Raw genomic sequence first — 13710 nt, 5'->3', positions numbered from 1 at the left:
TCTGTACTGGAGAAAAACAAGGCAATTATACAAAGGGGCGGAGGAAGGAGGAGAGAGGAATCTTAAGCGGGGAGGAGAGACACATCAAACCTTTATAAAAACAAAGACAGGCACAAAGCCTGGAATATTACAAGACATCACAGATCTGCTCTAGCTTCATTGTATCTTATTTTTGCCTCAGTAACTCCTCCTTTTTTACCACTGTGTAGCTAAACCCAGACCCTTTATCTGCAGCCTTGAGACCTCAAGGCCTTCTAGATGAATGCTTTTACCCTGACCTCGCCTGGGCCTCTGAGAGAAGTGAACTGGTTCAAACAATGCTCCGGCTCTGCTTCTCAAGTCCGCTTTGTGAGAACAACAGAGGGTTTCACCACAAAACCCCACATAGCAGCTAGTGTGGGAAGAACAGACGTGACTAAAAAGTCATCACAGGCGATTTGCACCTTTTACTATGTATGGTATTTGTAAAATATGCCCATTTAAGATTTCAATGTTTTTGAACAAAGACAACCATACAAAACCTTGTTCATTTTCATTGTGTATTGATCAAAGGGCTGATAACATACAGGGAGCACCAGCAGGTCACAAAACGCACACAGTGAACACCATTGCTTTCCTATAGAGATCGACTTGGTCAATAGGAAAACGCAGCAAGCTTGATTTCCACTGTTTATTCTGAGGTTCCCTGAAGGGATGAAGGACAGGGGTGTTTGTGACTTCAAACTAATCCTAGCACCTGCACAGATGCCTTCAAAAATGGGCAGGGGGAATATTAAAAAAAACTGTTTTCACACAAAAATGTCATCATGTGCTAGTTTTAGTTACAGATGGTTAAAAAAACTCAAACCTCTGACGCATAGATCGATGAGCCCTTTTGTAAATGTGTACCTGACTCCAACTTTGAATAAATTTTCATGACCTGTAACTGAACTTCAAACCAGAGACAATGTTGGACCAAATCAGTCTTCAAGCTAAGCCTTCATGTTGCTCCCATCTAGACACCCTTATAGTTTTGTGTGCATTTTGTGACATCATCTGCCCGCAGGCAGGCAGAAACACCTGACAAAGTAGTTGCTGGAATATATAAGTGTCCTCCAGTACCAAACAGCAAACAGCAATAATTACTTAAATTCATGGAAAGAGTGGGTGAAATGTGTTAGACAACAACAACATAAAATTCCTCCAAAAAGCCTCTTTGCTCATCTTTTTGGCCTATAAAGACTCGAAGTGGTTGACAGAGTTGTTTTGAAGAGGCATGAGATGGAAGATCTACTTGTCCCAGTTTCTGATCTGAAAGCACAAACTGTCTCACACTCTAAAATCTGTGAAAAAGACAGTGAAGATAAGTAATGTGACCACAAGGTGCTACACCCACCTGCTGTATGGATGCACAAAGTATCAGATATTCATAAATGAACTGACTCAACTCTACAGAATGGAAGGAATTTAAATGCAATGAATATAAAAAAATATGACCCTCCCCTGAACTGTTAAAAAATGCATGACCCTACCGCAAGGCCAAAGTTAAACAAGAATTACCCTCCCCCCCCCTTATTTTTCAATATACCCCTTTTCATAAATTGCAAAATGTCCCTCAGGCAAATATTTAGCTGACATGGTCCAGACAGGTAGACTACCTCATTTCTTGGCAGGGCAACTTTAACCTCAACTGAGTATGCCTCTCTAATACCTGGTGCTCTATATTGCAGCCATCCTTCATTCCACAAATAGCCTGATCTAAAGACAAGGTCTCTGTAACGAACAGAGAGGAAATGTTTGCACTGGCCCATGGACAATCTGACTGCCTGACGGAAATGAAGGAAAAACACTGCATAGATTCATGGGATTTGTTCACTGGTGAAGAAATTTACAATTTCTTCATGTTTGTGATGCTGGAAACCTCCGAGCTAGATCAAAGCCACGTCCGCATTTACTCTACTGCAGCACAAAGCATCGCTCAAACATCGCCATGATGAAAACTACCAAGAAGTTCAGGGTTACCTTTCTGGCAATGGTTGGAGGTCCAGCAGCGGTAGTTACGATTGTCATTGAACGTCGTCTGCTGACAAAGAGGGTTATCCTCCATGATCCCCGGGCAGACGTTGTCACATTCCTTTGCCTTCTTGTTCCCGTTGATAACATTGTTGAACTCAGTATTCATAATAAATGACCAGTCCACCGAGTCCAGGTAGCAGAGCTCAGGGTTCTTTTCAATCCTCATGGCCCCACGGGTGATGTTCCTCAGGTTGTAAAGCCCAATGTCTTTTAAGCTGGTCATCTCATAGATCACGAGGGCGTAGTTGTAGAAGAGGTTGTGCCCACGAATGACGCTCAGGTTGGGGAAGAGCACACTGAGGCTATCGAGGCCCGAGACACGAAACAGAAGCAGGTAGCCGGTGATGACGGTCAATTTCGGGAAGCTGACGGAGCGGAAGTCCTCCTGCTGGCTGTTGTTGCTGGTCTTTTCGTTGATGAGGAGGATGCGCAGGTAGCCCTCCACCACCGTGCAGTTCTCAAGACGCTTAAATTGATCGATGTCGTTTCGGAGGTCGATATCCGGGCCACAGACTGCAACACACAGAAAAAAAATCTTTACTGTTTTCTTCATTGAGAAACAAAGAAAAAGAACAACAGAAGAGTATTACAGTACATATGCATCATATACACAGTTTCAGCAGTGTTCGATGGGAAATACAGCCTGGAGATTGTGTATGCCAAAAGATTTCCACGTAAGTAATCTTCTTGAAACATAATCTTGTTAGTACAGTAAAGTTGGTACTTTGCTGGCAGTTTTTCATATAGGAAAAACAGCATGTTTACACCAAGTTCCTACGCTGCATGAAAGAAATTAATTTATTCTCACTGCTCTCTCAGGAAAGGAGTTTTTAAGTGCGACACGGGGGGAGAGGTTCTTACCAAGGTCAGCTGAGGTGAACAGGGTGATGAGAGAAACAGTCGCTTACTTTCACAATAAAGTGCGAGAGTTAACATGTTCATACATCTTTTGTATCACATCAGACAAAAACCCTGCATTTCGTTGGAAGACATGTGGTCCTTCACCTCAGATAACCCCAACATTTAAATAAGCTATTTCTCTGTTCTCGGAAAACAGCACTTGAAACCACAAGGCCTGGAGCATCCCTTCACACCGCACACACACACACACCCATATGCAAACAGACAGAGAGGCAGGCAGGCAGATGCATACACACATACACACACACACACACACACACACACACAATAAAAAAAACTGCATTTTTTATTGACGATAATCGGCTATCCTATTAATTGTGCAAAACAGCAACTACACCAAGGGAAACCTTATCGCAGTGAAACATGCAATTACATACATGCTGTATGCAGTTTTGGATGCGCCAAGTTAGTCATGTCTGTCCCCAGGCGACAAGGTGTCGACAGGTTTTGTTAGAAAAGCAAAAAAACATGCTTCCATGGAGCACTGGAAGTCATGAGTTACTTCACAAGTAACAGTCATCAATCACCATGAAAATAAAATACAAGACAGTAAATAGATGCTCAGCCAGTCAAAGAAGAAAGCAAACAAATAAATAAATAACTCTTGGTCCTATAATGACACAAAGGAAATTTATAAAGAAAATCCTGGGTATATGATTAGACTTAGATATGACATCTGCTGTACTTGCCTGTTCAGGTAACATCCTACATTGTCTTCAATTCTTTGTGCACACTGAATACCCTTTGAATAGCCCAATGCAAGAAAGGTAAATGCTTCAAAGTAGATTATACAGTCTCACTTCTTCAGCACCTTTGCAAACTTTATTCAAACTTTTATTATTTTTAATCATTTCATAATGTATCAATCTGTTTACCAATTCACTGTTTTTCTGTTCATCAGTTTTCTTAAGCCAACTATTTCGTCCGTTATCACATAATTGTCTTTTTTTTAACTTAGCTATTTAATCAGTTCATATATTAATTTTACCTATTTTAACATTTTACTCCAGTGAAGTTAAAATAGTCCATTTTTAATTCAAACATCCATATTTTACCCATTTCCCCTGACTATTTCGTTCCATTTAGTGATTAATTTTAGAGAAACTGACTATAAATCACATTTTTCTCTATATAGTTTTTTTCACATTCCTTCATACAGCAGCTCAAGTACTCTCTGGGGTAAATACACCAGTGTTTGGGAATCAACTGTCAGTCAAAAAGCCTAAGAGAAATCTTCTGTGAATCTCAGAAAAAGAACAACTAATTCCCTTGCATTGTATGTTAAATCGTTATGAAATCAGAATATCTTCTAGTTGCATTTATATATATTTTTTAACAGTGTCTAAAAGAGGGTTCAACAATCAGCTCAGGAAATGCAATGACATACAAGCTCTTAGGTTAAACCTGTTATGTTCTTAAAGGCGCTTAAGACACCGTCACCGTGAGCAACACGGTGACGGTGTCCATCCAATGAGGCAAACAGACATGTTTTCATTGTCTTGTCAAAACACTGTCTACTGAGAGCTAAAGGATAAAGAAAAGAGCTAAACAGTTTCCACTCCCAGCACGAACACTATGCCTCCAGATTGTTTTTCTAGACTACAGAACAATGACATAGAAATCTAACAAGCATACAAATAGTTCTGTTAGTATATTAACTTCACTTTACTCATGGTTGTTTTTCTGAAAAGAAAAAAAGGGAAAAAAAGCCATGTTTGATGTGCTTCATTAAAACTATTCTACCAAAAATAGAAATTGTAATCTTTATGGGGGTAAACGGGCTATATTTGTTCCTGCAGGGGTGTTTCACATGTCCAAATTTAGAACGGAAACAATTACTCCAGTAGAAAATAGTATTTGCTTTCCCCAATCAACACCAATGCCCCTGGGCTCCACTCATGAGCCATCGAGCTGCATGTCTTCTTTGTTTCATTGAGAATTTTCTTCCAGCTTCTCCAGCAGCCGGGGGAAAGAGGGAGGAGGGGTGGAGCCACTCAAATACAAAGACTAATTTGTTTGTTAGTAAAGAGAAACTCTAGGCTCCACTTCCTGATGGGGGCATTAATAAAATCAGGAGGCGTCTGGCCAGGGAAGGATAAGATTTCTGCCAAGAATAGCTATCAGGGGCCATCCTGGTGTAAAATGGCAGCAAACAGAAACCGCTATGCAGTAAATGTCTTTCTGAGTGCCGTCGATACAAAGCAGATTTACGCTCACAAAGAAAGCCAGAAAGAATAAAATGAAAGGAATTACACAGACTTCCTCTTTGTGATTCCCTTGTTCTACTCATTAGGCATGTTAAGTACCAGGAATTCCAATCATTTCCTTGCAAAAAGACCGAGAAAGACATTGCCTCAAACTAAGCCTCCAGGATTCTCCGATTCTTGCCAGTCAGCTCATTTGTTGCGAAGACAACGATGCTTAAATAAGATTAAGACGCCAAATCCTTTATTCATTATTACATACACCAGATACATTTCAGCAACAGCGTCCACATAACATGATAACCCCAAATAACACGCGTCTCCTTCTCTCCTCCCGTGTACCTTTGCTCTTCACACTGCTGAGTAAACACACATATCTTCACAGCGTGATGGGATCCATCGGCTCGTGTTTATGACTGATAAACCTTGCCCTGTCTCTCTGTGGAAATGTCATCACACAAACACACGCACACACCAGCACAAGCACGTGCACGGTCAAACGTGTCCCCGTCGAATGAAATCGAGGCAAGTGGCTGCCGTTTATCTCAGCTTCACGTAAAATCAGATTCGGATCCAGTAAACATACCTCACACGTAAATAAACGCCATCTCGGTTTTGGCTGAGAGAAAAAAATGAGATAGCAATCTGGGACCACATGCCGTGCTGTTTATCAAAAGGCCACAAACTGAGCTTTCTGGGAAAACACTTGTATTGGAACTGTATCCTTTATCAGACATCCAGCTGTAAACTCCGGGAAGGTTATTAGGGAAGACTCCTCTTCCCTGTGTTTATTTTGAAGCGATTTTAAGGGTCCCGAAAACTCTGTGACCCCTGCAGTTACTGACATAAAGTTGTTGGTGGGCTCTGTGCAAAGTGCAAGCAGGGATGCATAGAACTGTTTCCATTGTGGATTAATCATTAATTATAACACAAAAAGAGGAAGAAGAACGACAGTCTTAAAGGAAATTGTAAAAACAGAGCATGTGGGCAGAAAGAAATGTTTGCAGACTTTAACAGACAACTTAAAACACTCAATTACCAGTCTGCTGACTTCCATTGAATATTCTGCACTTCTTGTTATTTAAAATCTGCATTTTTTTATTCTTATTTGAATTCCAGAAAAAAGCCCATGTTGATCATATCGTGTTAACTACCACTTTTATTAGTGTATATATACTGAGCCTAGGTTAGCTGAGATTTCCTATTTCCCTCTCATTTAAGGCCAATCATAAAGGGTCTGGTTTTATTTTCAAGGGTTGCCTAGCAACCAAAGGCGCTTATAGCAAATGATCAACTTCCTGAAATTGTGTTTTTCCAAAATTATATGAATTCTCAACCAATAAAATCAGTATGATCATTAAAAGGTTCGAACGGTGAAGGAGTTGGCCACTTTGCTGTCCTATCCCCTCACACCTGCCACATCAACTGGCTCTAATCCCCAGCATACTGGAAGTCATCTGACCAGCAGTGTTGTGGACCGTGTCCACTCAGTGGACCTTACTTCAATCACTGTGGCTCAGATTTCACCAAAACCCCAAATGGTAACATTACCCATCACAACAACTCTCAGACAGGCACTCCCCCTCACCCAGAATGAGGGAAGAGGGCAAGAGGTAACAGGCTGTGTTTACATACACACTGCACACGCTCAAAACAGCAATATGAATTTGCAGTGATGTAATTTCTTTAAGGAGGGAGTGTGAAAACCTATAGAGAATTTGAAAACTAAGAAAAATGTCATCCGAAGGATTTTGATTTAATGTCTGGAAAAGATGGATGTAGACAATTTGATGTCACTTCTTGTGATGGAGCTTAGTGCTGACGGCCTCAGCCTTCACCACCTCTGTGGTTTGAAACCAGATGTGACGAGCATGAAAGTTAGACCTGACTACGAAACCGAGGGGAACTGCACACTGATGTGGTAAAGATCACTCAGGCACAGTTGTTTTTGTATTAAAAGACAATGACTTTGAGGTTTCAAGTTCATGTCTCACCTCTTGGCACCTTTTTGGACACTTATTTTGAAGTTACCTAAAGTAATAGTATTTTAAATGTTCACCTGATTTTGCCCCAAAATACAGTTTTAAAAATATATCTTTTTTCATTAGTTCTTTGACTGTCAGCTTCACTCTACAGCCTTCTGGTCTGCTGCATGTATAAAAAAAATGACCTACGTAAAGGAATATAAAGTAAAATGCAGTGTTATGATCTTTAGTGTTTAACACTCAACAGATTAATATGAGTATAGAAAAGGCTTCTTGTAGACATTCTGGGATCCTCCGCGCCACGGAGGATAGATCAGCACTCTTTTTAAACAAACAGCTTTCTACTGATAAAGCGAGTGCCATCCATTAGAAGAGCTAACATTTGCAATCATCATCTCGCAAATTGTAAAATACTCTACGGACCATTAAACCGGCAGCCAATGATGATGTATGTGCAGTCGGACGGATACTGCATTTGAGCAAATCCAGTGACATGCCACTTGAAATAAAGTGTTTAATTAAGCATTGTAAACCTCAGCTGGCAGCCTGGAGGAGCGGTAGGCCAGCATTTGACTGCACTCTCACAAACTAGCCCAGTGACACACTTTTACATCCTTACTCAGGGGCACGCCACTGACTCAGGCTGCCACGCTGAGTCCTGCTGCAGTACACACTCGATGCTGCACAATAAACTTGCATGTGTGCACACAACACAGGGCTGTGAACGCTTGTCACACTCTTTTGGTGCAGTGTGACTAGGCATTCCTGCATCCAGTCTCCAGGAAGACCTAAAGGAAGTGGGGGGGCTTTATGTAACCACAAAGTACACCTTAGAGCAGAGTGACAGCAATCATATCTGAGCCACTTACCCCGTCATGACAAAGAGTGCTGAACTTCAAATATGCCATACCCCAAAGGGAAAAGTAGGAGGGGTGCCTGTCAAACACAGTGTTCACTGATGCTTGATTATTTATTCCGTCATTCAGGTTTTTTCCGAAGCAACGTGTTCTTTCATAAATAACTGAACAGGAACACTGGTGTACCCGCACGGAACAGGACAGCGGGTGCTTGTACTTACACGACCCCACTTTTGCCAGTGACATATCTATTTATAACTCTAATAGCAGTGGTGCCAAGTGATGAAGTTAAGCGCATCAGTCTGCATACGAGACCGCTCCGTGCGAACAGCACAAGCCAATAAAACAGTTCACAAACTCACTACTATTCCAATCAACAAAACCGAGTCTGTTTCTCTTTCAAGAGTATTTTTGCACAATCTATTTCCAAACACCGAGTCTCTATCGCCCTCACACACTCCCTTTAGACTTTTAGAGACTTGTTTGCTGCTCATTTCGACGCCATGGCATGGAAAGTTTACTGTGGCGAAAGTTAAAAAGTAGTTTAATTGCATTTTATTGGTATGGACAGATTACAGAAATGAAGAGAGCAAAGAAGGTTTTTACCCCCTAGTGGAGCACTGGAAATTCTGTCCCTCTACAACCCGGTGAAGTAAACATCATCCTCGAGTGATACATTTGCATCTCTAATGTTGTCCGCAGCCTTTGTTATGAAATTCTTTGTTCCATGAGTTCTGATGTATTATGCACCACAGAGAGCCGAGATCTGAGGGCAACTGCCTATCTTCCAACCCTCAGATGTGCTTGTGGCCTTCAGAGGGGGAGAACATGACTGTGGTACGACTACCGTGTTACTTTTATTTTTCTTCCATTTCCATATAAACCGAGGTCAGACTATCAGTTTCCTTACTTATCAAGATATAAAGCATATGCAGCGTAGCTGACAAACACATTCAACTCAAGCACAATTGATGGGCTCAAAGCAGAGAGATGCAATTGATGTGAGGCGGGCAAAAGAGCAACTTGTGGTGATGGGTGTGCCAAACAGACTTAATGTATATACGAACAGCAGATCATGATGATATGATAAACTGAAAGTTTTTTACAATTCAGATTATTGGCGTAAACACCACCAAAGAAATAAAGATTTGAACTAAAGGGGAAAAAATCGAAATGAACTCCATGACTATCTCTGTTTAATCTGGGAAACTTGATGCAAAGTGTCACAAGAAGCTTTACTACAAAAAGCTGGAATGCTTAATCCTCTCTATCATTCAATTTCTTTAGTTTTTCCTTTTTTTTATTTTTCAAAAACTAATTTCTTTGTGCATTTGAAGCAGAAGCTTTTGCCTTTGAAAACCAAGACAATGAGCCATTAGATATAAACACACTCCATACAGCCAGGGACTGGAGAGGGAACCCTCTTTGACCCCCATTGATCAGCTGTTCTATTTTAGCACTGGCAAAAAGCAGCCTTGACTGTGGCAGCTCTCAGTACATTACACAGGATTAGATCAGATTAGATTTATATGTAGATATAAACAAAAACAGTTTTTATTTTATATGATTTATCATCCTATTCTAAATTTAAACCATGAAAACAAACTTTTACATCAATCAAAGGCAACAAAAGTGGGCAGACTCCTGTGAAATCCTGCCATTTATAAAACTGAATACTTGGGAATAAACTGAATACACTGGGTCCTACAAACCCTTTTGATTTTTTTGATTTTTTTTTTTAACTTTTCCCCGCCTTTAAGGGTTAATTAGCATTAAGTGCACACATTTTCACGTCATGCCAAAGAAAATTACAACGTTATTTGGATGGTTAGTATAACGTCAGCGGACATTTCTTGCGTTTTACAAAAGAGCACGCTGTTAAGGCTGGATTTATGTGTCTGGCGCTGCTGTATTTCAATACTTTCATTAGTTAACAGTGCACAGATCTATACAAATGTAACAATGTTTCACTTTTTTTATTTTTTTAAATTATATTTAGATAGAGGCACTCTTCTGGCATTTTACATTTTAAGAATCAAGGGATCGCCAGATTTTTTAAAAAAAATAATTGGCTGTTCGTGCGCAGCGACGCCACACTACGAAATGTAAAATGGCCACATGGTCGTAGTAACCTTCAGCTCAGCTCCCTGGCTTCATCCCGTGCTTTCTGGATGTCTAATGTCAAAAATCACACCGGTGTCTGCTTCCATGTCTTTACGCGTTTCTCGATAATCATGACAGTTTCATCAAATAAGACGATATTACGCACAACAGTGACTGTATTTGGTTAAATGCGCGCATCAACTGACGGCAGCTATACCACATGGTCCTCTTCAGATAGCATAAGTAAGGAGCACAAGTCGGTTTTGTCGCATTCCATCGTTTTGTCCAACTACAGGTATTCACTCTGATTATTTTGCAAATAAAAACAATAATTGCAGCTAACGCATATCCTCCACTAGTGGGGAAAAAAGGCGTTTATGCAAGAGGTTAAACTGGGTTACAAAAGCAAATTATGCCTTTAGGCCTATTCCTGCTCAAGCGACATGTTCTTCATAAAAACAATATTGATTAGAACTAAATACTTACTCTCTCCATATGTGGACCATATGCAGATAGTGGAGACAGACAGCATCAGACCCCAAAACAAGATCGGGCCACCCATCGGTGCTTCTGATTTTACGTTCCTGAACATTATTCTCCTCTTCAAGAAAAAATAAAAATAATGAGAGTAAAAAGGAAGTAAAAATATTTAAGTTGTGCACATCAGCTCAATAAATCAGAGCCTTCTCACTAAAAAAAATTTTTAAAAAAGGAGAAAAAGAGAAAACAAGTGCCTCGTAGCCCAAAAGCTTCTGATATCCTGATGCGTGGTCGCTTATCTGTCTGGATTTGCTCTAAACATATATATAAATGTGTACAAAAAATATTTAAACGTTGGGGGGTGGAATACTAAAACACTCTGCTATTTTTGCCAGTCACAGGATGCTTTGACGTTGGCTGGTATGGCACACAAGCCATGATTTTACTGAATAAATGATGGCAATCCCCATCTTCATTCTCCATCTCTTAAAAACAGCATGCGCGTAGCCTACACAGCGCGACCAGGCCCGTTAATACAACAAAAAAAAAAAAAAATCAGACTTAAATCTTAGCAGCCTTTACCACCATAATAAATTAAAGCCAGTGTCGCTCACAAGAATCCCCCGTGTGAATAAGTGTGTGTGAGGAGGTGGTGGGCTGAAAACGCGTACAGATCCACAGGGGTGGTGGCTGTGAGGTTGAAAAATGAATGAAAACCTGTTTTTCCGTATGCTATTCAAACAGCAGGGTCTATCGACCCCCCCAAACCAAGCAGTCCTGGCTCGCAATGAGAAGTTGCTTTAAAAAAAAAAAAAAAATCAGCAAATTTTCAGCCCCTCAGCTCCGACTTATCTCCGCCGTCAGTCGGGATTTGCAACTGAAAGAAAATACCAGACTTGTGCCACGCAAGAGAATGGGTCTCCAGCTCTCCAGCTAGACGACCTCGGCTGGAGTGGGGAGGGAGAATATGTCTAAGGAGTTGCTCTCCAAGAGTGTTTCTTGTTTTGCCTTTATAGCTTCGCACAAAAGAGAAAAAGAAAAACTCCCGTCGCGTGTGTATCCACAGGCTGAAATCCCACGGTCCGCCCTCGGTTAAAGCACACTACGGGTCTCCGCCGCTCCTCCGTGGAATCGCTGCTGTAAACAAGAGTCGGCTTCTCTCACACAGAAACACAAAGTGTTACGGATAAGGTGGTCGGGAGCAGGATACAAAAAACGGAGCGGATTTAGACCCGGCGTGTCTCGAACGACGGGGCAACCCAAACAAAACACACACACCCCAGCCGGATGTGAGTGGGAACACTTTTCTGCTGTCCCAGCTTCTAAACTTCATGTCATTGTTGAGAACAGTGACTCCCATGTTATTTAATACACCTTACCCCACAATATGGGCCACTAATTCCGTCATACATTAGCTAATTGTTTAACTACTACTTAATTAAGTATTTCATGTCACTTAGTGGACTCTTTCATATGCGTATCATTAGGTTTAGTCAGATATTTCGTTTCTGCTGTTAGTTAACAACTTAAGCGGTTCATGCGGCTGTTTCAGATCTTAAATATTTAAAAGTGATCATTAAAACCACTAGTCCTACCTTTAGATTACGTTTTTTACAATATTTGAAACATCTGTGGCTCCTCCCACTGGGTTGCTTTGACATTATTTTGGTTAATCCTTAATTTTTCTGATGCTGTCAATTCTTTACATTAAATTGTGTTGTTTGTTTATTTATTTGTCCTTCTTACATATTTCCTGCATCCTACAGAAGTACTCAGTGGAGTTCTTGTAGAGCTTTAGCTTTTAAAAGAAGCAAACAAATTTTATTACCTTTTCCTGAGTTGATCCTATTTGTATAATTCAAATATCCCAGTCATTTGAATTATATTGGCCACATAAGTGGTTTTCAACCTGAGGGCTGCAGGCAGCTCTCGCCCATCTCACCAGATTTCCAGCACATTATTTTTTTTACTCTTCCAGTAATGAAGACAAATGAGTATCTGTGACATATTTATATAAATTGGGCATTTTGTCTGTGAGGCAATAACTGAAAAGGTGGTTTGTTTTTAAATGCCAGTTAGGTCGTTTTTTGTAATCATTATTTTAAGGTGGTATAGCAATAAATGTTCTTTTGTGTAACAAACTGAAGGTTAGTTCAGTGTAAGAATTTGGCTTTTAGGACAGAGGAACAGGCACAAAGTTTTGTTTTTTTTTATTGTCAGTTAATGTGTCCTTTGCCTAACAGAGCTTTGAAACATTTATCTCAGTCAAGGTTAAAGAAGTTTTACATTTTGTAAAAAGAATTAGGTGGGATAAAATATAACGTTGTTGGCACACAAATCATGTTATCTGAGATGGATTACTTCAAAGAGTGCACATTGTTGACTGAATAACTTTGTGCTCCAGAGCGAGTCAAAAGATTACAATGTTTACAGTTACAGTGAGAGTTTAGCCCTGAAGAATTTTGCCTTTGTTTTATTATCCAAGTACAGACACATCTTATTTTTCTGTTTAGTTTAAATATGCATACATATCTTACTCCTCTGGATTTGTTCATAATAATTTTTTCAAAAGGTAAGTAAATAAATATTTGTGAATGATGTACTAAATAAATATGTTTTTCTTTGTTGTAGGAGGGAGTGAATAATTGTACTGCATGTTTCACTTCATTTTAGCTGATTAGATTATGTTTGGGTGGTTTCACTGGTTACTAACATCCTCGTAGTTACCCTTTATCACCGTTGGATTTCACTTGTAATAAGAGGTACTGACAGGTGATGAAATTAATTTTTAATACTAGCTATATTTCCTACATATTTTCCTTTATAATATGCATTTTGCTGGGCTAAAAACAAGATCGGCAGGTCTGCTCAATGAAGTGAAATGTGGACTTTAATTTTTTATGGCTTTTAAACTCGTCTTTTCGCAGGTCACTGCAGATTTGTCTAAGATTGAAAGGATCACATTCGAGTAACTCAGCTGACGACTCTTATGTGTGACAATGTTTCATATGGTTCAGAGTAGAAATCTTTTACACTGTTCTGTTCATGAAACTGTCTGATTTAATACACTTTAAGGGTTGCAGGACTTCTGGCATACAGGGGACG

General features: G+C 40.1%; 1 protein-coding gene across 1 annotated transcript in view; it reads right to left on the bottom strand.

Annotated features, from left to right (window-relative positions):
* igf1ra (insulin-like growth factor 1a receptor) overlaps positions 1-11754 on the bottom strand; it is a 74996-nt gene extending 63242 nt beyond the window's left edge. Inside the window, exons 1-2 of the mRNA XM_085359188.1 lie at positions 10612-11754; positions 2002-2568 (exon numbers count right to left, since the gene is read on the bottom strand). Coding sequence (XP_085215314.1) covers positions 2002-2568; positions 10612-10717 — 673 coding nt within the window. The 5' untranslated portion in view covers positions 10718-11754. The remainder of the gene's footprint in view (positions 1-2001; positions 2569-10611) is intronic.
* Positions 11755-13710: the final 1956 nt, after the last annotated feature.

The sequence above is a fragment of the Diplotaxodon limnothrissa genome, linkage group LG7 (genome assembly GCF_057381915.1).
Source record: "Diplotaxodon limnothrissa isolate DT_005_m linkage group LG7, D_limnothrissa_male_GT1.1, whole genome shotgun sequence".
In the NCBI taxonomy this organism is placed as follows: domain Eukaryota; kingdom Metazoa; phylum Chordata; class Actinopteri; order Cichliformes; family Cichlidae; genus Diplotaxodon; species Diplotaxodon limnothrissa.
Note: the sequence above shows the minus strand (reverse complement) of the source record. Positions and strands in the feature narration are given on the sequence as shown.